The sequence below is a fragment of the Mesoplodon densirostris genome, chromosome 2 (assembly GCF_025265405.1).
Source record: "Mesoplodon densirostris isolate mMesDen1 chromosome 2, mMesDen1 primary haplotype, whole genome shotgun sequence".
In the NCBI taxonomy this organism is placed as follows: domain Eukaryota; kingdom Metazoa; phylum Chordata; class Mammalia; order Artiodactyla; family Ziphiidae; genus Mesoplodon; species Mesoplodon densirostris.
In genome coordinates this window covers 20,883,322-20,908,236 of record NC_082662.1, presented here as the reverse complement: position 1 = coordinate 20,908,236, position 24,915 = coordinate 20,883,322, and the positions used below count along the sequence as shown (strand labels likewise).

The window sequence follows — 24,915 nt, the reverse complement described above, 5'->3', positions numbered from 1 at the left end:
CTCTGAAACCTGGGGAGGTGGGATCACCTTGGGGCAGGGAGGGTGAATGCTCAGGCGTGGACACACACACACATACACACACACACACACACACACGTGAGTGCGCTTGCGGCCATTTAAATGAACTTAGAGACTTCCATGCCTTCGCTCATATCATCCTTGCAACAAACTCCCCAGCCTACTTCTCTTATGTTCTTCCTAAAACAGGCGGGAGGACTAGTGATGTGACGGGTGAGGTGAAGTGGGAACCAGCCTAGTGCCCAGCAGGTACCTATTCATTGAATTCTCACAGCAAGTGTGACTTGGGGACCATTTTCATCACCCCCATTTGACAGATGAGGAAAGTGAGGCACAGAGAGTTCAGGTGACTTGGTCCAAGCTCTGTCCAACCGAAAGCATGCTAGCAGGTGGGAGTCACATCACCCCCCGCTGCTCTCACAAGGAATTCAGTTTATTCAGAGTCAGGGCTCATCAGTGGGCAGACAGCCTTATGCACAGGGCTTCCCCCACAAAGGCCCTGGTATCTGCTGAACCGCCTGCCATGCTGCCTGCAGTGCCCCTGCTGGGCTAATTCCTTCAGTTCTCAGGACATTTTTGGCTTCCAGTGTGGCGGCCGTGATGGAGTGCGAACAGGGAGCACATTAAGCTGTCAGTTCCCACCCCCGGGGGCCCAGCTATATAGAGGCCTGGGAAGTTGTAACATGCTCTCCCAAAGCTATTTTTGATGTTCAAAAAGGCTGCACAGGTGACTTGAGAGGTAGAATTCTCTTGCTTTTCAGCTCCACTGGCCCCTGTGGTGGATCAGAAGTCCTATGAGCAGTTACCTCCTAGACGAATACAGTATTGGTAGTAATCAGTAATACACATAATTACTTTTGTTTTTTGGTAAAATCCTTAAACGTGGAGCTCATGGGAGAGGAAGATAATGAAAGGGGCCTGGGAAGGCTAGGACCCACTGCCTGGGGCTTCGTCTACTAGAACTATAGGTGTGGTGACTGTTTGTGGGCTTCTCGGCCCCCCAGCCCAGCAGCACCTTGGCTTCTTTTTTGTAACAACCTCTCTATTTTTGTGTGTACCTTGGGGCAGGGGACACATGCTCTGGCCCCCACCATGAAACTGGGGGGCGGGCAGGCTCCTGCTCTCCACCCCAAGGTTCAGCCAAGGGGAGGGCAGAAGACTCAAGCTTGCACAATTTCTATCAGTCAGCTTTTGCTGTGGTAACAAACAGCCCCCAACTCTCAGTGGCTTACGCCAATAACTTCTTTTTTTTTTTTTGCTGTACGTGGGCCCCTCACTGTTGTGGCCTCTCCCGATGCGGAGCACAGGCTCCGGATGCGCAGGCTCAGCGGCCATGGCTCACGGGCCCAGCCGCTCCGCGGCATGTGGGATCTTCCCGGACCGGGGCACAAACCCGCGTCCCCTGCATCGGCAAGCGGACTCTCAACCACGCGCCACCAGGGAAGCCCCCAATCACTTCTTTTTGTGTTCACGGGCCTGAGGATTGGTTTGACTCAGCTCAGCTCCCAGCCAGGTATGGCCCCTCTCTGGGAAATACTGTTCTCCTGGCAGAGAGAGCCAGAGGCTAGCCCGAACCACTCAGGTTCACTGAAAGCTTCTGCTCAGATCTGGCACAGATGCCATCCACTCACATTCCAGAAACTAGCTGGCACCCAGGAGGGTGGATGTATAATCCTCTCAGTGGGGCTGGAGTGGACGGCTGGGAACAATCATACACATCTACCACAGACTCTTGCTCAGGAGAGGCTGGGTCACAGACTCATTTACCCCAGGGGGAGGGCCCGGGCCCCACTGAGCTCTTCCTGCCTGCGAAAGCCCGCACTGGCTGACTCCTGTCTTTCTCAGCTGGCTTCTCAGCTTCCAGACAACACTGTTCAGGCTCGCCCCGTACCTTTCCCTTCAATTCCCTTTTGGATTTATACTGGCCACTGTCCGCGTCTATGGCTTGCAATATAAAAACCTCAGATAAGAAGAGAACACATAGTAACAACAAATTTAAGGTGATGCTAACAGAATTTCTTTTTGGAAACTGGAGGGCTAACAATTTAAATGGGTAAAATCACTGTGATAAATGTGGTTGGCAAGGGGAGTCCAGGACAAGGGCCAGAAGGGAAGCCTAGGGGCCGGACAGCAGAAGAGAGCCGAACAGAGTCTCTGCAGGGAAGGTGGGCAGACAGACCAGCTTCCCGGACAGCTCAGTTTGGCCAGCTAAAAACACCTTCGGTCCTGGCCCAGCCCCAGGCCTGCAAATGCCCATAACACCTGTCTGAGGCTCCAGACCCCGGCCAGGACTGAGGCTTCCTCTCATTATCCTCTAGTTCCGTTTCTCAACCCTGACTGTACATTAGAAACCCCTGTGGAGTTTAAACAAAACACAACAAAGCCCAGGTTCCTCCCAGCCTGGTTAAATCAGGTTCTTTGGGGGTGGGCCCTGGGGAATGGGCATTTTTAAGAGCTCCCCAGGTGGTTCTAGAGTGACCAGGTTGAGACCCGAGGCCTACTTCTCCTCCAGATTCTGCAGTGCATGGAGAGGGATGACAGCCCCGGGATGCCAAGATATGTAGATTTTTCAGCAGAAAACAAACAAACAAAAATCTGGATGTGAAATCTCCAGTTTTCAAATGTTGAGTTGTTGTTTTGTCTTTTAATTACATTTAAAGTGTGTTTTAAAAACCATTATTTTTTATTATAAAAGTAGTATTAGGTTTATGGTGGAAAATTTGGAATATACAGTGAAATGTAAAGAAGAAAATGAAAGTCACCTATAATCTTAACTGCCCCTTGGGTTCTGAATACGGAATGATTCCAGGACGTTCTGAAAGAAAGTTCCTACTTCAATGCGCTGGGGGAGAGGGGCCCCCCGGAGTCTTTTCCTGTGGAAACAGAGTTCCAATTCTTTTTTTTTTTTTTTTTTTTTTTTTTTTTGCGGTATGCGGGCCTCTCACTGTTGTGGCCTCCCCCGCTGCGGAGCAAAGGCTCCGGACGCGCAGGCTCAGCGGCCATGGCCCACGGGCCCAGCCACTCCGCGGCATATGGGATCCTCCCAGACCGGGGCACGAACCCGTATCCCCTGCATCGGCAGGCGGACTCTCAACCACTTGCGCCACCAGGGAGGCCCCAGAGTTCCAATTCTTGAAAGCCTGGACATTCAACACCTTCAAAAGGCTGGTCCCTTAGACCTTTGATGCTTGTCAGAGACAGACTTTGAGAACCCACCTTATTTTTTAGATCAATATTTCTTCTTCCTAATACATAATAACAAAAAGTACAATCAGAAAGAAAGAAATCTTTAGGGAAGAACCTCTGCTGTCCAGTGGAGACAGCGCTGGAGGTGAAAGACCTCGGGCTAAGATCGCATGTGCCCTCTGGTGGCAGCTGGAGGGGATGGCTTCACAGGGCCATCAAGTCAGTGGTTCTTAAAGTGAGGTCCTAGGACCCAGCCTCACCTGGGAACTTGTCAGAAACAACTTTTCAGGCCCTACCTCAGTTCTTTTGAATCAGAAACTCTGAGTGTGGGACCCAGCAATTTGTGTTTTAACAAGCCATTTAGGCACTTCTGATAAGCCCTAAAGTTTGAGAACCATTGTTCTAGATAAGTACAGGCCTGGTACCAGATAATGTGTCAAAACAGCACAAGCTCTGAGGACAAAAGGGAAGGAAATGGTGAAGGTGCTGGTGCTGGACAAACACCTCCTCAAGGTTCCTGCCCACACTCGGCCCCATCTCCCTCTCAGCCCTGAGGTATCTTGAAGCTGCAGAATTGGGGAACAGGGGCAGAATGGACCACTGCCCAGAGTAAACCCATCCAGGCTTCTTGGACGGGGCTTAAAAGGCCACACCACATTGTGTGAAACTAAGCCTTGGATTCTTAGGACAGAGATCAGAGGTATAAGGGCAGGGTGATTCCAGAACCCTAGCAAGCCCATCCTGAGGGGATGCAAGACTTGAACTTCAGGTAGAGGCAGAGGAATGAAAAGCAAACACTGAGGTAGGAATAAAGCAGGAACAAAGTAAGCCCAAGGAAGGAGGGGGCCAAGAAAAGAAGTGTGCTCCCCTTGGGCAGATGGATCAGTCTTTCACCAGATACCTTCCTGGAGGAAATGCTTTATAATTCAGTTACTGTCAGAGTGAAAAAGCCCCACATTGACTCAAGATGCAGCGGTGCTGGCACTTGGGGAAATTGGGTCTGAGGCTCCAACTGGATAGAAAACGCCTAGGCCCCCAGCAGGCTCCCTGCAGCGAGGCTTCCCTGACAGAGAAGTGATGGTTTTCAGGGTATCCAGCTGTTTAGGAAATCTCTGCACCTGGCAAAGTCAAGCAGGAGTTTGTAGAGAAAATCTGACAAGAAAAACAAGGTTTCAGCAGAAACCAGAGACAGGCAGATGGAAGCTGTCATGGTAAATACGCCACTTCAAATCTTATCCTCCCCTAGAAACAGTTCTGATTATACTGTCATTCTAACAGTAGTATTAAAGAGATGCTCCGATTCAGTTAAGACACTGTATTTCAGGTTACATGTCCAATCTATTAATTAACTTTATTCATTCAGTAAGTATTCACTGAGCACCTACTGTGTGGCAGTCATTGTTCTAGGTTCTGGGGTTAAGCGGTAAACAGACGAAAATCTCTGCCCTCGAAGAGTTTACATTCTAATGGTGGGGAGGGGAGAGAGAATAAACAAAATAAGCAACATCTGTAACACTTTGAGTTCTTCATCTCCAGCTTGCCCCTCAAAAATTAAGCTCTTATTCTGAATTTTCAAAGCTGAACTAGGAGAGTGACAGTGTTGAGAGTCTTCGGGTTAGCAAAGTCAGCTCAGGCAGGGCTTCTAAACGAGTCACATGCAACCGAATCACCCGGAGACATTGTTAAAGTGCAGATTTAGATGGGGGCCTGGGGAAGAGCTCCCAGGTGCTGATGCTGCAGGCCCACAGTGCGCACCACACTGCTGAGGACCCCACTTGGGAGTCAGGCTGCGGGGATGGAGCTGGCCCGGAATGCAGACTCCCAGCCAGACAGGCCTCACGGCCGCTCCCTGCTGGAGCTCCAGCTCCTAACCTCAGCAGAGGCCCTAGCTAGTTCACAGAGCACTCCTCTCCCTGATTTCCACAGCAACTCCTTCCGGCAGGCTGGGCAGCCAGGAACAACACTCCTTCTTAAAGGGGAGGAAACAGCACCTACCCCAGGGAAGTTGTGCTGGTGGCAAAGCTGGGAGCAGACTCCCATCCCTGTCTAGAGGGCTTTGCCTGGCCTAGAACAGACTAGGGCCTTTAAAGAGGGGAGATGCTGCAGGCTTGTGAAGACGCCAGCACAGCGGCAAACATCACTGAGAGTCACAGAAAACCAGGCATTTACAGGGCTCAAAGGGCCTTTAACCTAAACAGGTCTAGTTGCTGTGGCCCACCGGAAAACTGTTCACTAGTTGGCCTTCACTGAATTGGCTTTGGGGTGGGTTTCCAGTTTACCTGTCTCCCTCTGGTGTAATGTGAATTTCACAGGAAGCAATCTGATAGCAGCTGTTAGAGATGTTCAGCCCTTCCAGGTGGCTTGCCATAGCCTGACTGATGCAGCCAGGTGAGCCTGGGGAACTGGGATGGCAGGATAAAGGACTATTCCCTTTCTTTAGGCTGGGAGCCATGAGGAATTGCTCATTCTCATTTTATAGGATGTCTTGGAAAGGTGATCACAGAGGGAATGGGCACACAACAGCTATTTCCTTACGTCAAGTTGGGAGACGTCAACAGAGGTTATTCGGCCAGTCAAAACACACTCAGCCCACGCTTTCTGTAAATATTTAACCATCCAGAATGGCAAACACTGCTTTATGGCATGTCATAAATGATACTGTACTAAGACGGAACCATTTCATGATGGGCCTAGAGTAACAAAGACAACAACTGAAAATCTCCTTGGTGGAAAAGAACATGACAATGAGAATGCTTTGGGCAGACACATTCCTTCAGGGAGGGCCAAGGCAAAAGCCAAGCCGCCAAGCCAAGGCGTTTCCCCTGGGGAACTCTGCTCACGGAATTAAGTGTGGTATGTTTGCAAGAGCCTAAATGGCTGAGACTCAGGAAGGCTATCCTGCAATAGGGCTCGGGCTGAGGTGCCAAGAGCAGAATTTTCCGAAACTGGAGCCAAGATCAATTGTAACAATGGCCAAGAGAGGAAAACAGAGGCCGAAAGGGGCAGCTGGCTTCTCAGAGGAAGAAAACAGACAAAGCCTCTAGAAACAAGGGAGGACTACAGAAGCGGTTACCTTGGAGATCAGTTCAGGATCTGTAGCAGATAGGAAACCCAATAGGGTATTGGTCACAAACTGGCCTGACAAGATTCTGGAAAATGGAAATTTGCTCTCAAAAATTTCTCACCAACTACCTTCCAACCCCACCCCTAACCTTTTTTTTTTTTTTTTTTTTTGTGGTAGAGGGCCTCTCACTGTTGTGGCCTCTCCCGTTGAGGAGCACAGGCTCTGGATGCGCAGGCTCAGCGGCCACGGCTCATGGGCCCAGCCGCTCCGCGGCATGTGGGATCTTCCCGGACCGGGGCATGAACCCGTGTCCCCTACATCGGCAGGCGGACTCTCAACCACTGCGCCACCAGGGAAGCCCCAACCTGCTTTTTTAGGAAAGGAGGATTGTACCAGAAAACAAGGCAGCCTTGGTTCTACTCAGATGCCAGAGAGAAAGGAAAAGGGAGGGAGGGAGAAAAAGGGAAAGAGGGAGGGAGGAAGGAGGGAAGAGGAGGGAGGGGGAAGAGGAGGGAGGGAGGGAGGATGAGAACGGATACATCCGAAGTAAGACTGGAAGGAAAACTACTTGAGAGCCTGGATGGGTTCCTCCCAAATCCTGTAACCTGCGCCCCATGGCACCCGCTGCCCGGGACGCTGCCACTGTCAGGGCTCGGAAATGAGGGCAGAACCAGAGTGAAAATCTAAGGCCCATAATTCACAACAATCTACCCTGTTGTGCCCTCCTGAGAAGTTAAAAAGGCAGAAAACTAGTTTTATCTGTAAGAAAATGTTTATTCTTTTGAACCCCACAGGAAAAAAAAATAAAAAGGAATGCAGCCAAGACCAAGTATTTAACCAAAATAGTGTCCCAAAAGGCAGCAAAATGGGGGAAACCTCAACACAACGTCAGTGACAATTTTCCATGTTTTTGCACAAAGATGAAAAAAATCTGTGACAATTCTGAGTAACACTTCCATGGTGACAATTACACAAGATGATTCAAAAATGCAAAATGGCAGCAACATGCATACCTGGCTAAAGCTAGAAGGTTTTAATCCCAAAATAAGATCAGTGATTAAAAAGGAAGATTCTTTTTAACACTTCTATTTTGCTGACTTGCTTGTCCTACTTAATTTGCTTTAAATGAGACATACATGCCAATTAACAGGAAATTTTAGAACTATGTCCTTCCAGAATCCATGGCAAGGAACTCAAACCATTCTATTTGGTTTCTTAATTTTCCTAGGCTCCAAATACAATTTTGCTTTGCCCCTCCCTCTCCCAGCCCCTCCCTCCACCCCTCCCTGATTCTTAAACACTTCCAAAGGTTGCCAGTGCAAACACTTTTCTACCAATGTATAATATACACTTGAGACTGAAATCTTTGTGCAGAGTTTTGAGTTTTAAATTCTTAAAAAAAAAAAAAAACAAACAACAAACCTTCCTTGGCACAAGAGCTGAGGAATTGTCAAGTTTCTTTTAAATCGTCAAACACAAGATGACGGAAAGTGGAAAGCACAGTTAAAGGAAATTTTAAAAAAACAAAACCAAACCAAACCTGGAACTGCAGCTTTTATTAGCCGGCACTGCAGTCTCTCGAACACAAACACCGCCCAGCTCCCCTTCCCAGGGAGCTTGCCTCGAGGCAAGTCCAGAACACTGTGGTGCTTTCAATGAAAGGAAACAGAAGGTGTGGCTGAAGTGGTACCGAACAGCCCAGCTACCCACCAGTTCTACAGCAGGATCCGTAGTGAGCTTGACACAGAGAGAAGGTAGATGATGGTAAAGGGGGAAATTGTTTAAAATCAAGTTTCCTCTTGAAATGTCTTTTCCCAAGGCACTGTGAACAAGACTGCTGCTAGCAATTTTCTAGGACTAAACACACCGACGGGAAGATACACATTTCAGACACAACCCCTGTTACATTCTCACAGCTGGTCTCATCACCTGAGTCTCTCCCCTCGGCTGAAATGACACTCCTTGAATTTGTTTGGTCCTTGGAGGGGTAATCAATTTTTGTTTTCTGTAATTTTAGTAATCATCTTCTTTAATGCAGCTATAGCATCAAAGCTGTGTTAGGTTATTTAAACCTTTCACACTAAAAACTAAGTTTTCATTGTCATCCCATGTGAATCCAATATGCAGGTTTTGCTTGCTGATTTAAGAACAAAACAAAACAAAAATAAAGGATTGAGAAGGAAAAACTCTGCTTTTTTTTTTTTCTTCAAGAGGAAACTGTAAGAATACATAAAAGGCAAAATTGGCTACTTGAAATCCAAGAATGGTTTTAATGTATTGGCCGAGAAAAATAAACTGCAAAGTTCTGTGAGGTCTTCTAAAAACTTACAAGAAAAACTGGTGGGCAGTTCTAATCAGACTTGGATGTTATCTTTCCCCCCCCTTTTAAAAACGACAACATATACAGTCCCACAAAATACAATATAAACTTTTTTTAATCTTGACTGCCAGAGACGCTCCTTTGCGATGCTTTCTGATAACCAAAGCCTGGACAAAACACACTGCTGGCCTTCATTTCTTCAGGGGCTGGTAAACAGAGGCATTGGGATCGAGTCCAGAGGGGCTGGTCTCCACAAATTTGGAAGAGTAGTGTGGGGAAACGGGGCTCAAGGGGCTGGTGGCAGCACTGTATGTTATGCTGGGCATGACGGCCATGACTTCGGCTATCTTCTGTTTTAGGTCCTTGATTTCCTGGTCTTTCTGAAGAATTTGTCCTGGAAGATCAAAGACCCACCATTAGTGAGAAGGGAGCGCTCAGCCACCACAGTGCCCTCCTGGGCCCATTGATCCCAAATGGATTCGACTCCAGCTTTGATGGCTTGTAAGGGGAGACACACTTTTCCTGTAATGTGCCAAATGGTAAATATTTAAGCACTGTGAGCCGCATACTGTCCTTGTTGTCGTTTTTTTTTTTTAAACCATAGAAAACTGCAAAAGCCATTCTGAGCCCACGGGTGGTACAAGAAAAGGTGGCAGGCCAGATGTGGCCTACGGGTCACGGTGTCAAGAGGAACTGTGTTTAGGTAGGTGTGACGAGGCAAAGAGCTCCATCTCCAGGAGCCACATCTTGAGCTCGGCCGTCACCAGGGCAGCCGAAGAGGGTGCTGCTTTTGAACCAGGGCTCTACCTCTCGCGCGGAAACATTTTTCTGGGAGGATGGACTATCTCGGGGTATCAGACCAAGGAACCCAACCAGCTCCTGCCTGCCGCAGGGCCGCTTCCCTTTCTGTGCTTCTCCAACGCTCTCTGTGTTAACTCGGGAGGTTTCTGTTTCTGCTCCCTCACAAAGCTTTCCCTGCTCCTTCCATCTAAATGAGACCCTACCCCCAGCCCCCAACTCCTTGATTCTCAACACACCCTAAACTTTCCTTTCTGTCGCTTTATTCTTTGTAATAATGATAATAATGACAATAGCTAACACGTATGTGCCAGGCACTGTTCTAAGTGCTTACGTAGACTAACTCATTTATTTATCACAACAACCCTATCAGATGGGAATTATCATCATCATCATCCATTTTATAGATGAGGAAACCAGGGCACAGAGAGGTTGAGTGACAGAGCTGGGATTCAAAACGATGCAGTTTGGCTCTGGAGTCTGCACTCCTGCCGACTGCATTCTTCTGCCTCCGGTGAGTGTTCATTTGGGTGATGATTTGTGTCCATCATCTCCACTGGCCCATGAGCTCCACGAGGGCTGAGACTGTCTCCCCATTTTTGTCCTTGCCTAATCCCTAGTGCCCAGCCCAGTGGAAAGCTGAGACCCTGCAAGGTATGTGTCTTGCCCAAAGTCATTCAGTTATTAATGACTAAGCAGGATTTAAACCCAGGACCACTTTGTTCCAAAGTCCATGCAATTTCCATCATGCTTTGATGCTCCCTGGTCTACTAGGGGTAGAACACTTAGGAGTAGCCCTTCAGAAATTTAAACGCTGAAAAAAGGAAGAGACTGTATTTGAGTTGCACTCACTTTGAGTCCTACAGAAGACGGTAATATATTTAAAATGTAAGAGAGCATGGTGGCGTATTTTAAAAAATGATATAGTAGATGAAAGCCATTTTGGAACCAAGATGAATCAAATGATATAGAAAGTAGGAAGGAGAAACCCAACAAGGGGCTTGATTTAAATTATAAAGTTGGGTTCTTATTAGAATATTCCAAGCATGAGCATGACAATGGAGGGTACTAGTGGGGAAGGTGGCAGCAAAGAGCTGCCCCCCTCTGGCTTCCTTCATGTCCCCTCAGCTTCAAGTAAGCATCAAATATCCTCCTTCCCTTTGAACGAAGTAAGCCTCAGATGAATAAAATACCTAACAGCATCTGGTATATAAGCCACTGTATCTTTTTTCCATGAAGATTTAAGTTTGATTTCTTTAATCAGTAACATACAAACATTCCCAGAGCTTTGGAAAAGACAGTTCTCTTTGCTTTACGAGAATTTCTGGGCCAACAAGGAAGCATAATCTGTGCTGGGAAGCCAAGCTCCCCTCGGCTACTCTGAGACCCAGGTGCTGCTTCACTCCAGCAGACAACCTCTTTCAAGTCTGCAAATCCAAGTAAAAGGGATGAGGCAGAGAGAGGGTAGCCCCTTCTCAGGGAGCTGAGCCAGGCAGGCAAAACACCAGCGTCTGGTCAGAAGTTTGGCTTTAAAGCAGGACTCCCAGGAACCTTCTTTTTAAATGCCTTTCCCTGAGTCCACAGATTCATGAGCCTGATTCTCAACCCCTTCTCTTCCTGCTCTGCCACTGCCATCCCAAGCCACTCCTATGGCTTCACTGACTTCTCACAACTTCTACATCCCACCCCCAACCCTGGGGTTCTGGCCTTTTCTCTGGGGTTTAGGCCCCAAATTCCCACTGACTGATGAAGATCTTTAGGCCAAGTGTCCGGTAGGAAACTCCAGATCAAAGCATCCCAAACCAAACTCATCCTCTCTTCTCATTCCTTAATCTGTTTCGTTCTTCTTCCATGGTTCCAGCAACCCTGTTGGAACACGTCACCTGCTTCCTCCTGAAAATCTAGGGGATACATCCTCTAGTACAGCTTCATTCACGGTCCTGCTGATCTCCTACTCTCTTCTTCCATGTCCCCCAGCTAGAGGCCACTGGACTGCTTACGTGGACATTCTCAACACTGTCCTTCCTTTGCTTAAACGCCATTCCCTCAGGTAACAATGTTCTTCCCTGCCATTCTCTGCTCTCAGAATTCACCCTTCAAAGTCCACTCAATGGTCCCTCCCTAGGAAGCCACCCTGATCTCTCCGCTGGCCTTTCAAGCCATCTGCCTCTACCTAGTGGCAGCAGGCCTTGTGCGTGGCCTTCCCTAGTGCAGCACTTCTCACAGCGTCCATGTTGTCCTCATGCTAATACTAAGACATTTATCCGCCTTCTTCACGTGCATTCCCTATGAGCCTAAGTGGAGTCTTCCAGGAGTAACATGGCAAGTGAAATAACAATAGACTGAATGTAGAAACAGAGACGAGAATTGAAATGTCTTCTATTAAGCCAGAAATTAAAGAGATTTGCTAAATGTAAAACAATACCGCTTTTCTCACTAAATTTTTTTTGTTTTGAGAAATAGTTGTTTTCATAAAATGTTATGTTAACAAGTAATATGTTTATTATGTTATTTTTTTAATGAATTAACAAATGTTTTAGGTTTTAATTTCTAATACATCAATATTGGTAGACATAATTCACTTGAAAAACACCTCCCTTGGGGTACTCAATAATTTTAAGAGTGTGAAGGGGTCCCTAAGACCAAAAAGTTTGAGCACAACTACGTTAGCGGATCCCCAGCTAGACTATGTCTTGTTCGTCTTTGTCTCCCCTTCACCTTCTAGTAAAATGCTTTACGCAGAGCAAGTGTGAATGCTCTGTAAGTACCTGCTGAAATATTCTTTTCCTTCTATTAAGTCAACTGTTTGAAAATTTTTTTCAGTAATCTATTGGTGGCTTATCAATTTCTTGAACAAAATCTAAATTTCTTTTCATCAGGTCATGTCAGGCTTGTTCAGAAGCTTTCCAAAGTTTCCCATGTCACTCAGAATAAAGTCCAAAGTTCTTTCCATAGGCTGAAAAGTTTGGCAGAATGTGGCTCCTGCTACTTTTGACCCTAAAAACTCTCCCCGTCACTCAGGCTGCAGCCCCAGTGGCCACGACACATGTGCTTTTCCCCTAGAGACTTACATGGCTCACTCACTCTCTTCCTCTCAGTCTCTGTTCAAATGCTACGTATTCAAAGGCTCTTCCATGTCCTCCATGTCAAACCAGCAGCCCTACACACACACACAGCCTGCGTCACCACTGCTTTATTTTCTTCACTGCACCCATCAGATATTATATATTTGCTTGTTACTGTCTGTCCCCTTAGGGGTTTGCACAGTGCCTGGCACATAGTAAGTCTCAGTAATATCTGCCCAGGGAATAGCCTGCTCTCCAGACTTTCCTCCCTCCACTCCCTCATCTGCAACCTTCGCTCCAGCAAAGCAGAGCCAGCTGCCGCTCTGAACACATCAGGCCCTCCTAGCTTCCCTGGCCTTGCTCGAGCTGTTTCTTCTGTTCAGATGCCTCTCTACCCCTCACCGCCACTACACCGCTTCTTCACTGGGCTAACCCCTTCTCATCATTCAAGACCCAGCTCAGACATCAGGTCCCCTGAGAAAAAGCCCTCTCTAACTCTCCAGGCTGGCTGAGTCCCTGCCTCTCTATGTTCCCACAGGCCCTGTACATCCTGTTACATCAGTATCTTTTGGTGACTCTGCAATTCTCTATTTATTTCTTCTACAAAACTCTGAGCTCCTTGAGCAGAGAAACTCATAGTCCTCCCTGTGTGCCCTGCACTTGGTATGTTCTCATCTCAAAATGTGTCGGCAGAATGAATTAATGTGATGATTCCTAGATGTCCATGGTGGGCACTTATCAAACCGCTTGAAGAGGAAACGGAAATGCCTTTGGTTCGAGCTCTAAGGGAGCTCTGCTCTCCGTGTCCCCAGGCATTCTCAGCCATGCCACGTGACCTGGGCTGTTCTCCTACCTTGGGCAATCTCAAGCTGTCGCTTTGCATCCCCCAGTGCGGAGAACAGGTCCAGCTTGATTCTTGTCTCTGCGCTCAGGCTGTTCTCCAGGTGCTGCGTTTTATCTTGCATGGCTGAGAGGGCTGACATTAACACCTCAGTGTCCTTCTCATTTTCCTTATACTTCCGAAGCTCCTATCAATATCATCAAAGCAGCAATGTTACAAGATAGTTTTGGCATCGATGTCTACAAATTAGCCTGAAATCACAAATAAAATCCCACTATTATTGACCTGGCCCCTAGAACACAGAATCCTGGTGTTTCATGGGTTTAGACCTCGCCCCTTAGAGGGAGTGCAAAATGTATTTATACAGTGATGTGCACATACAAAACAATGATTGTACTGGGCTGTTTTGAGATAACTGTGGACTCTGTCTCCAAATAAAACACTTTCGGGCTTCCCTGGTGGCGCAGTGGTTAAGAATCCACCTGCCAATGCGGGGGACACCGGTTTGAGTCCTGGTCCGGGAAGATCCCACATGCCGCGGAGCAACTAAGCCTGTGCACCACAGCTACTGAGGCTACGCTCTACAGCCCGGGAGCCACAACTACTGAGCCCACGAGCCACAACTACTGAGCCCGTGTGCCACAAGTACTGAAGCCCATGCACCTAGAGCCCATGCTCTGCAACGAGAGGTCACCACAAGGAGAAGCCCGTGCACTACAACGATGAGTAGCCACAACGAAGACCCAACACAGCCAAAAAGAAATAAATTAAAAAAATATATATATATATATAAAACACTTTCTTACAATCCTAATTCAGAACCACAAAGAACTGTTTCCCTGTTGCCGGCTACAAATGTTGCTGTAACGCTGTAGTCAAATGTGCGAAAGCTCTACTCTCAACCTACACTAAAAATTGTAAAAATGTTAATTATTTTGAGAGGGTATACTGAAAAATAAGCCCAGTTAAAACATCAGATAATGTAGCCTATGTGTATGTGTGTGTGTGTGTGTGTGTGTGTGTGTGTCTATATGCTGATATTTAATTTTTTTCATTTTAAAAGAGAAATTAAAACTTATTATAGTCAATTAAAAAATACTTAAAAGTTCAAAGAAGAAAATAAAAATCACCCAAAATCCCAACGCTGCAAAAAATTTGATGTATTTTCTTTTAGTCTTTTTTAAGTATACACGTATTTTTCAGCATAACTGAAATCAAACTATACGTACAATTTTTTAAAAACATATAATCTCAACTGTTTTGAAAATGTAATTTGTATTGGCTGTTTAATATTCCTACATGTATACGTACCATAATTTATTAAACAAATCTCGCATTGTTAAGATTATTTCCATTTTTTTTTGCATTTATATACCACTATGATGACCATCTCTGTATATCAATCATTGGTGAGACTTTTAAATATTTACCTTAAGGCTGGAGTCTGAGGAAAATATTTTTAAAAAGTACATGATCTTTTCCAGAAAGTTACACTTCCACCAGCAACATACGAGGCCTATTTCACTGTATCCTCACCCAGGTTGATATTACCATTTAAAAATTCTTTGCTGATTTCATAAGAGATAAGCGATATCCAATTTTAATCTATCTGTCTTTGGTGATAGATGAGGATATATTCTTACATTGTTATCAGTCATTTATATTTCTTCTGTGAATTATCTGTTCATATAGTTTGTCTACTTTCTGTGTATTTGAGCTTTTCTTAGCAATCTTTATGAGCTATTTACATATTGAGAACATTAATTCTTTTTTTTTTTTTTTTTTTTTTGCGGTACGCGGGCCTCTCACTGTTGTGGCCTCTCCCGATGCGGAGCACAGGCTCCGGATGCGCAGGCTCAGCGGCCATGGCTCACGGGCCCAGCCGCTCCGCGGCACGTGGGATCTTCCCGGACCGGGACACAAACCCGTGTCCGCTGCATCGGCAGGTGGACTCTCAACCACTGCACCACCAGGGAAGCCCTAATTCTTTTTTTATAATATTTGTTGCAATATCTGTACCCTCCCCAATTGATTTTTTCATTTTTTTTTTCACTTTGTGATTTAAAACAAAATGGCTTTTTTCCCTGCATTCAACTCTTCCTCTGGAATTTATTTTTGTGTGGTGTGAGATAAGCATCTCATTTTATTTTTTCCTGTTGTCTAGCTGTTCCTCAGCCTTTCACTGACTAACCCTTGCTGTTCCATCCATTTCTTTTTTTTTTTAATACATTTATTTATTTATGGCTGCATTGTTACTGTGTGCAGGCTTTCTCAAGTTGCAGTGAGTGGTGGCTACTCTTCATTGTGGTGTGCGGGCTTCTCATTGCGGTGGCTTCTCTTGTTGCAGAGCATGGGCTCTAGGCGTGCAGGCTTCAGTAGTTGTGGCACACGGGCTCAGTAGTTGTGGCACACGGGCTTAAGTTGTTCTGTGACATGTGGGATTTTCCTGGACCAGGGCTCGAACCCGTGTCTCCTGCATTGGCAGGTGGATTCTTAACCACTGCGCCACCAGGGAAGCCCTCCATCCATTTCTGATGCCACCTTCACTGAACACTAATTTAGGCTTTGTCTCTGGGTCACCTATTCTACCCCACTGACCTGCCACTAATTTCTTATGGGCTCCATATGACTCAAATTACTGTAGCTTTACAACTTATGACATTAGCCTTAAACATCCCTTTGAAGACCCAACGCCACCAAATACTTGGCTAAGGTACACACAGCCCCCAAACTGGCTATGTCCACAGCACTGGCAGCTTTCCTCCCCATGCACTGCCTAGAGTGGCCATCTGTGAAGCTCAGAGCCATCCAGAATGGTCAATTCCCTGGCGATCGACAGAGAATTAGGGCTAAGAAGAGGTGCATACGTTCCAAAGCACACTAATCTCGCCTATAACCTGAAAAAGTGAAATGAATCTCCTGTAAGTCAAATTCTGGTATAAACCATGTCAAGGACCATTAACATTTCGGGCTTGTCTTAGAATCCAGATAAACTAAATATGACTTGAATGAGCTGGACAGGCGAGAGCTTCCTTTGGTCATACAGAGATTTTCAGATGCAATGGGGTTTGGCCTGTATCAGAAGGCACCATCTCCACACGGAAGCACAGAGCACAAACCTAACACGGAAGAGGAATTCAAGCACGATGAAGTCTGTTTCTCCTCCTTTACCTGAACTTTCAGTTCTAGTTCTCTGATCTGGTCTTCTTTCACCTTCATGTCCATTGTGAGCTTCTTGCCCTCTGCTTCTAATTCTCTGATCCGATTCCGTAAGGTTTCGGTGCACTCTCCCCTTATGAAAAAGAAGAGAAGGGAAAAAGAGGATTTAAAAGACTATGGGTTTAACTATACTGCAGGATTGATATTTTTCTTATACTCCACAGAGTCAGGTTTTAGCTTTTGGCTCAGTCTGCTCATTCTCTCTGTTCTTTATAATTTCAAAAATGATCTAAAATAATTATTAATTGGGTGTCTAATATGAGCCAGGTGCCAAGCTAGGTACTTTACCCATACTTCCTTCTTTACTGGGGTAGGGTTTATTATCCTATTTTCCAGAGAAGAAAACTGAAGCTACTTAGATATAATACTAGTTCAAGGTCACCCAGCTTGCAGGTCACAGAACTGGGATAAGAACTGAGATTTTTCCACCTTGCCAATCCAGCAAGCTTCCCATCAGGCCATATGACTTGAGACAATGCACACAAGCTGAGCGAGAGAGAACCAGACGTGTGCTGTCTCCAGCAGGGGGCAGTGAGTTAAAAAACATTTTCACTTTTGAGGGACTGTGCACTGGGAACGTTACCTTTCTTTAGTCATGAAGTTTGGACAAGACTGGAGTAAACAGAAAAAGAAGGGAGCAGCATTAGGGTGCTTCTCAGGGCTATAAAAAGGACAAACTTAAAAAGATGATGGCAATGGCCAGTCCAAAGCTGGTGAACTGTTTAGGTTTCAGAAACAGCCTGGTGGAGAAGGTAGGTGTCCTTTGCCTATGAAAAGGAAGGTCCAGTGAGAGACTAAAGCCTTGAGATATACTTAAGAATAAAAACAGCCTCTACATAAATGATGGCAAACAAGGACCATCCAAGGATAAGACCAAAGGCAATAAGCTTAACCAAAAGCAAAAGAAATTAAGGGTAGAGACTGAAATCAATGTACTGATTCTCAGGCATAAGAGACATTAAACAATATGGTTAAGAAACTGTCATATCCTCCTCAGGGATTTTTTAAGAAAGAGTAACTGCTGGATGAATTAAGGAGAGCACAAGCCACACCAGATGACTGTTCAGGAAAATCTCCTGCAAGTGTAAGTGCTTCAGGAACGCTCACAAATCTTTAAATGCGTGAACAAACAACCCCACCCCCACCCCCCGACATCCTAAGCAGGTTAGTAAAGGGTCTTGTGAATCTGTATAGATGCTAATGGGCCAAGTTAGCTCAGCCATCTGCAGTACAGAGTCTGCTGGGGGAAGGCAGGATCACGCAGGAGAAAGAGTTCTCTCTCCCACTGCTATTTCCTAAAAGATGAAATGATGGTTCACCAATTATTCTACAAATGCCAGAACCCAAAAGAAGGCTATTAACATGACAAATACAAAAAAGCAAAAAGTAGAATTATATCACATAGACACAAATTTAGGGATAGAAACTTAAAATTAAATAAATAATAATTTACCCTCCCCTGCATCTGTAAACCCATAACTGACCCCCACCATGCAGATGAACTTCACCAGTCAAAATAAAAAAAGAAAAAAGAAAAAGTGAAGTAGAAGCCAAAAAGAGAGAGAGACAGAAAGAAAGAAAGAAAAAGAGGCTCTTAACTCTCTTCCCCATCTTTTCCAGATCATTTGACAGTTTGCTGATGTCCAACAAAGACATGAGCAGTCAGGACACAGTGCTTGGGGGAGTCCCAAGATTCTATCTTTCTTCCATTTTAAGATTAAAAACACCAGAAACACACAACTAAGAGTAGAGCATAATGATAGTTCTATAAAGGGAACAAAAGTCCAGACTGGTTCCCTGGACCAATTTAGTAATTATTATTATAATTACTATTATAATTATATAATAATAATAATTACTATTATAATTATTACACTATAATAAATAAATACTATAAACTATACTATTATAATTACTAAATAATTACTATTATAATTATATAATAATTATAATTATTATATAATTATAATTATTAAAGTAATATTATCAAAGCATTTAGCAATTATCAGTCTTACAGAAAGTGGCTGGAAACCCCTTTCTGAGCAGAATTTTGCCTCCCAGGTGTGGGAGGCATGGAGATTCCCTCATCCTACTTTATACAGCAGGTCACTGAGGGATGAAGTTGTCATGACAGCATAAGCTTGCACAGATGGGGTTTAAACCAGCTAATAAAACGGCACTTAAAAGCAATCCCTCCATGCATGATTGTGTATTTCCAGTCCTGCCCAAGGCATCAAATTCCCATTCTCAGTCCAAGGAAAGCCAACCTTGGATTAAGCACTCCGGTGACATCAACATACCTAGACGCAGCAGCAAATGCAACAGCCCGGGCAGCAGTAGCTTCTTCTAACTTCTTCCTTTTTTTCTCCTCCATTAACTGCTTTTCTACAAAACTTCGGGCTTCCTGCTCAGCTTTTAGCTTTTTCTCCAACTGGCTGATATTCTGCTTATCTTTTTGCTTCATTTGCACAGCATTATGTAACCTATATGGAAATGATTGTCATACAAAGTTTTACAATTAGAAACGTCCAATATAAACCCTGGAGAAACATGGCTCCTCTTTATCATTTTGAGGCCAAAGTAAACAGGAGATTTGAACAGCAAATCATAAATGTCAATTCCCAGAGTGTCCAGGGAAAATACATTGTCATTATTATTTAACAATTCCTAAACGCCAATAAACAAGCTGCCTTACAAGATACAGAATTGGACCTAGTCTCTGCTTTATTCATGTAAGTGATCTACGAAGGTAATCCAGAAAATAGGCTAAAACAAGTTTCTATCAGAGGAAAAGATAACTGTAGAACTAATTCTAGTGTCCCAAAGCACCTTGAAAGAACTTCAGTCTGAGACTAAGGAAGAGCTGAACCAGATCCATTGAAACTGAGGGGAGGGGAAGGTCTTTCTCTGCCTGAATACAATATGCTGCAGCCTACTGCAGCCTTTCCTTTCCAGCTGGGAGATGTTTTCTCAGAGTATCCCAAAATAGATCTTGTAGTTAGAATCACAGGATGCTTAATTTCAGATAAAAATTTCAGCCACATTCCCTTCCCTGCTCCTACCACCCCCAGCTTTATGTATCAATATGAGGTGAGTTTCTCTCAATATATCAGTGTAAGGTAAGATGTTCTCTATGTAATAATGCTAGAGCCATCACATACATACGTGAGTCAGAAGCAATGGAAAGGTTATGTGCCTATAATGCTCTAGCTTTTGAGCTACATTCCCTGAAAATGATGAAGGACTGATCTTTCAAGGAAAAGCCCAGAAAGCTCGGCACCTATAATAGTAATCACTACCCTAGACACACATTGCTTAGAGATTTTAAAAAAAGACAGACCCACACTGAGTCAAGAAGTAATTGCAGAATGAATTAATGGAAAGTGTAAAAGAATTCATGCAGAAGAGCTAGCTTTTTGTCTGCCTCTTCAAATAAAATCAAGTTCAACATCATTTTTTAGTTCCAGAAATCAAAGTAGATAGAGTCTAATCCTCTGGAAATTTTCACTCAAGGGAACAAGAGTTTCAAATTGTGGCAGAAATACTTCTTGTCAATTTTACTCATATTGTCACAAAAGCTCAATAACTATTTTAAACTAAGAGAAGAAGTTATTAAATGAGAGAAGACAGAATAGTAATATTAATAAACTGTTTTGTTGCAATGAAATAAGTTTTTATAGATTTTACAACATGTTGAATATCTGGTCCTACATTAAATATTTTATTTATTTATTTATTTTTTATTTTTTTATTTTATTTTTTTTGCGGTATGCGGGCCTCTCACTGTTGTGGCCTCCCCCGTTGCGGAGCACAGGCTCCGGACGCGCAGGCTCAGCGGCCATGGCTCACGGGCCCAGCCGCTCCGCGGCACATGGGATCCTCCCAGACCGGGGCACGAACCCGTATCCCCTGCATCGGCAGGCGGACTCTCAACCACCTGCGCCACCAGGGAGGCCCTACATTAAATATTTTAAACATTTTGTTTTTAAAAAAAAACTCCTCTGCTAGATCCCTTTGTCGTCATGAGCCTTGTGCTCCAATCCCTGGAAACAAGAGCAACGCGAGGCTGCTTGACTCACGCCAGAGGCCCACAAGGTGCACATACTTGTTCTGCAGCAGCTCATTCTCTTGCCGGAGCTGGCCCATTTCTGAGCGGATCCCTCGCTCGGTGCTCGAGAGGGAGCTGATCTGACTGCGGAGCTCCTGTTCCACTTGCCTGCTGGCCTGCAGGTCGGCCTTTAACTTTTTAATGTCTTGTTCCAGCCTAGGAGAAGGAGAAACACAGCATCTTCATCGCTGAGAGGCCACCCCCGGGGCTCTGTGGGAGACCCTGGCTGAAGTCCCTGACTGCTGGGTGGCTGGTGGAGCACCCTGCCAGCAGCTGCTGACATCAACGCAACTCCCGTCTGCAATCAGCCTTTGAATCAGTGCTTCTGCCTGGGTCTCCCCCTTCCCACCACAGGGTAACTTCGGATTCCCCCCAAATATTTGTGAACACTGACAGGGGAAGATGGTGCTTGTGAGTATCTGAGCTGCTAATAAAGGAGGAGGGGAAGGCAGAGGGAGGGTGCCTGAAGGGCATGGTTCCCTCCCCACTGGTGAATTCCCCATGCCCCTCAGCAAGGGAGATATGCTAATAACAACCAGCTCAGGACCCATATGCTTTGAGATATCCTGATAGATGAGAATCTACTGCCTGAGATCCCCTCCCACCATGGGCCTAGAAGAAAACAGTGTCTGAGACAGCCTCCTGAAACTGCTAGCATCCTTGCTAAATGATGTTCACACTTGTGGTGACTGTGACAGAAGAGCTCACTAGACTCAACAACAATGAAAAAAGGAACAAATTACATGATCTACGAATCATAAGAAAACTCAATCTGTGAAATGAAGCTTATCTTTTCAATTCCTTACTCCTGTTCCATCTATTTTCTTTAATGCAGTAATAGTTTCACTTTAAGTGATATGTATTGGGGAACTATTATATGCACATGTAGGACTGAAAAGGGTCAACAAAGAATATAAAGTTAAGCCCCCTTCTTCATGAGAGGACTTTACAATTTCACTAGAGGCCAATAAACAGACATTTAAAATGATTAAACCATAATACAGGAAGGTCATGGTTAAAAACATGCTAAAGGGAGTAACTAATATTTAATGAGAACTTACATGCCAGGCACTGTTCCATAGGTTTTAATGGTATGAACACATTTAATCTGTACAACTATGAGCTAAATTGAATAACCTTGGCAATTATTAGTCCCCTTTTTACAGATGAAGAAATCTAGATTCAAGAAAGGTTCCAGCCCAAGGTCACACAGGCAGCCTAGCTCTAGACTCCACTCTTCTCCAGCAGGCCAAACTGTGGCTCTATCAGCCACAGCATGGCGTGGAGAGAAATGTCACATGAGTTCTGAGGAGAGAAGATGGGGAATGAGTTGGGCCTCGAAAGTTGGGCAGGATTTGGAGAAGTAGAAGGGGAGGAGAAGGCATTCTAAACAAGGGGAAAACATGCTCAAAGGCTCAAAGGTAGCAACAGCCACAGGCATTTGGAGGCAGAGCGATCAGTCTGGCCTCTGAGGAAGGCTTGTACTCTGGGAACAGGGCGAGAAAGGATAGAAGGGACCTGGCAGATCAGACCATGGAGAACGGCACTGAAGTTCAGGCCAAAGATGACTGCCAGGTGAGACTCAGAAGACATCTTTTCCTACAAACGTACAGCAGGCAAAAGTCAGTTAGCTCTGAAGAGACTCTTGTGCATTTCACTGATCCAACATACCAACAGAACCAAGAATTCTGGAGGGCAATGGTGATCTCTCCTTGGAACTGCCAGGTCCATAGACTAGGTCCTTACAGATATGTTTTATGAAGCACTAAATCCCCAGGGCCCATCAATCACAGCGATCAACACTTACTAAATACATGTATCGGTTGCCTGGCATTCCTTAGAAAACCAAAGAGCAGCTTTATTTACCTGTCTTACCTTTAGCCAACTGAAACAAAATCTCAAAACCAAAAAGTCATGAAACATCAATGGTTACCTCCCAGGCCCAGTAGCCGGTCCCCCTGTCCAGTGCCTGGGGACACAGACTAGAGACTTTGTGTTCCAGAAGAGCTGCCGGGTCTCCTGACACAGCTTGCTCCCCAGGGAAGCGCCACAAATGGACATCATGCCACCCTTTCCCTATTGCCAGGGTTATTCCAGTTGAATGTACTCCCGGAACTGCTCTAAACAATCACCGACTGGCATTTATACCATCCCCACACCATCACTCATTCACCCGAAGTTACCCAAGGGATATTTTCTAAAACAGGTCGATGCTGTCAGGTTATCCTCCTTAAGAAGTTTGGCTGAAAAATGTGTTAGGTAATTTATCTTTTTTGAGAAGTTGGTTTCACAGCCCGAGGACTGCATTTTTAGTAAAAAGGATGAGCTTTAAGAAGAGACTAGGGACTTAGCACGGTTTAGAAACGGGGTATAGGATCAGGATTCTCGACTCAGCTCTGGAACCAGCTCTGCGACCCTGGACAAGGCATATAACCTTTCAGGACTCAGTTTCCCCATCTGAGGCAAATGATCTCTAAAGTTCCTCCCAGCTTGGTCTAGGATTTCTAGGCCTGACACACTTACCACTGGCTCTTGATCTGCTCCTTCAGATTAGCAACCTAAGCTGTATCATATGCAGAGGCCCAGGAATCAAGTTCCCCACAACCAGCCACTGGGGCAAAGCATGTGCCGCAGTTGGGAATGAAAGAAAAATTAAATCTGTGAAGTCTAGACGTCAAGAATTTTGAAGTTATTACTTTTTTACAGTTTTTAACCTATAAAAGCCAAATTTCCTACATGAACTAAGAATAACAATTTCTGAATGAAACTTTAGAGTTCCTTGAAAAATGTAAAAAAAACAAGGAGTTTGTACAGTTAGGAGAGCAAAGTGTGCAAAAAGATCTAGAGTGTAACTTCTGGAGACCACAGAACACTAAACAATATTTTTTGTGTGTAGAACTATGAAAATCTTATCAAAGACATATAGCAGCACAATACAAGAAAAATAAGGTGACATGGTTACAAGGGTGTGTTCACTTTTTGAAAATTCATAAGTTGTATACTTAAGATTTGAGCACTTTTGTGGATGTGTGTTATACTTCAATAAAAAGCTTATTTTCAAAAATTAAATAACTTAAGTTCACAAGGCACAGAATTAAAACGCTTCAGGATTTTCATAACTGTTGCCATTGGTTCTGTAAAATTCTGAATGACTGTTTTCCAAACAGTTGCAGCAAACCTGTTAGTTAACACAGCATTCCTCACTGGTCTACAGGAAACTGCATAACAACATGTAAGATAACTTAATGTGCTAAATGGTAAATTCTCAGTAACTTTTTAAATTTATTAGGGGAAATTTTTCATTGTCTCTCTGCAGAAAGCATTAATCTAATGTTGAATGTTCACTATATTTTAAATCTTAACTGAGGTAGGTGGTAAAATGATTTATAACCCCTTATTGGATTTATGTTTTTATTGCAAAAGTGATACCCAGTCAAAATAAAAAACTGCATACAACAGAAAAGTATAAAGAATAAACATGTAAATAACTCATAATCCTTTCATCCAGACAGAACCACTATTTGCATTTGGTTTACTTCATTTCTGTATGTCTTTTTCTTTCTCCTTCTTAACACATGTAAACATTTTTCATATTGCTGAGAGTATCACATGTATAGTTTACATATCTTAAGCACCTTTCCACACTATTAGAAACTTTTCACAAACAACTTAATTGCTGCATAATATTACACTGCACAGATGTACTGTACCACCAATCTCTGCATACGCTCAATAAAAAAATGTATACATGAGTTTTTAAAGAATTACATGAATTAGTAATTTGAACTGAATCGAGCCAGTCAAGTGCCAGGGGCATTTATTAGACAGATAACTACTACTTGTCATAATGGTAAACTTAACCCTTTTGTGCTGAAGGTCAATACTTACTAGGTAAAATGCAGATGTATAATTTATTGCTGTGAAACACCAAGAAGTACTGATTAAATGGTGTTAAGAGGTTAATGCAAAATCTTCAAATGTATTCATGGGATTTTACTAAAACGTCGATAGCTGCAACCTAAATTTGAAGCACGTGGTGAGGAAGAAAATGAGGCAGAAGTAATAGTTTATAACCCTTAAAACTAATTTCAGTAAATAGGAATCAAAAGAAAGCGGAAAAAATTTCACCTCCAAGCTCAAACCCATTTATCAGAGCTAAACCCTACTCTCCTCCCTACACAATAGAAGATTAAGGGATAAAAGAGAACTTTCCTCCAGCAGAACTATAAGCTCATCCAAAAAAGAGAAATAAGACAGATCTTAACCAAACTTTGGTAAGGCTTCGGCAGGAAATAA

General features: G+C 44.3%; 1 protein-coding gene across 1 annotated transcript in view; it reads right to left on the bottom strand.

Moving 5' to 3' along the window:
* Positions 1-8,515: 8,515 nt before the first annotated feature.
* MACO1 (macoilin 1) overlaps positions 8,516-24,915 on the bottom strand; it is a 55,903-nt gene continuing 39,503 nt past the window's right edge. The window contains exons 7-11 of the mRNA XM_060089179.1: positions 20,617-20,775; positions 18,812-18,994; positions 16,464-16,584; positions 13,305-13,479; positions 8,516-8,982 (exon numbers count right to left, since the gene is read on the bottom strand). Coding sequence (XP_059945162.1) covers positions 8,780-8,982; positions 13,305-13,479; positions 16,464-16,584; positions 18,812-18,994; positions 20,617-20,775 — 841 coding nt within the window. The 3' untranslated portion in view covers positions 8,516-8,779. The remainder of the gene's footprint in view (positions 8,983-13,304; positions 13,480-16,463; positions 16,585-18,811; positions 18,995-20,616; positions 20,776-24,915) is intronic.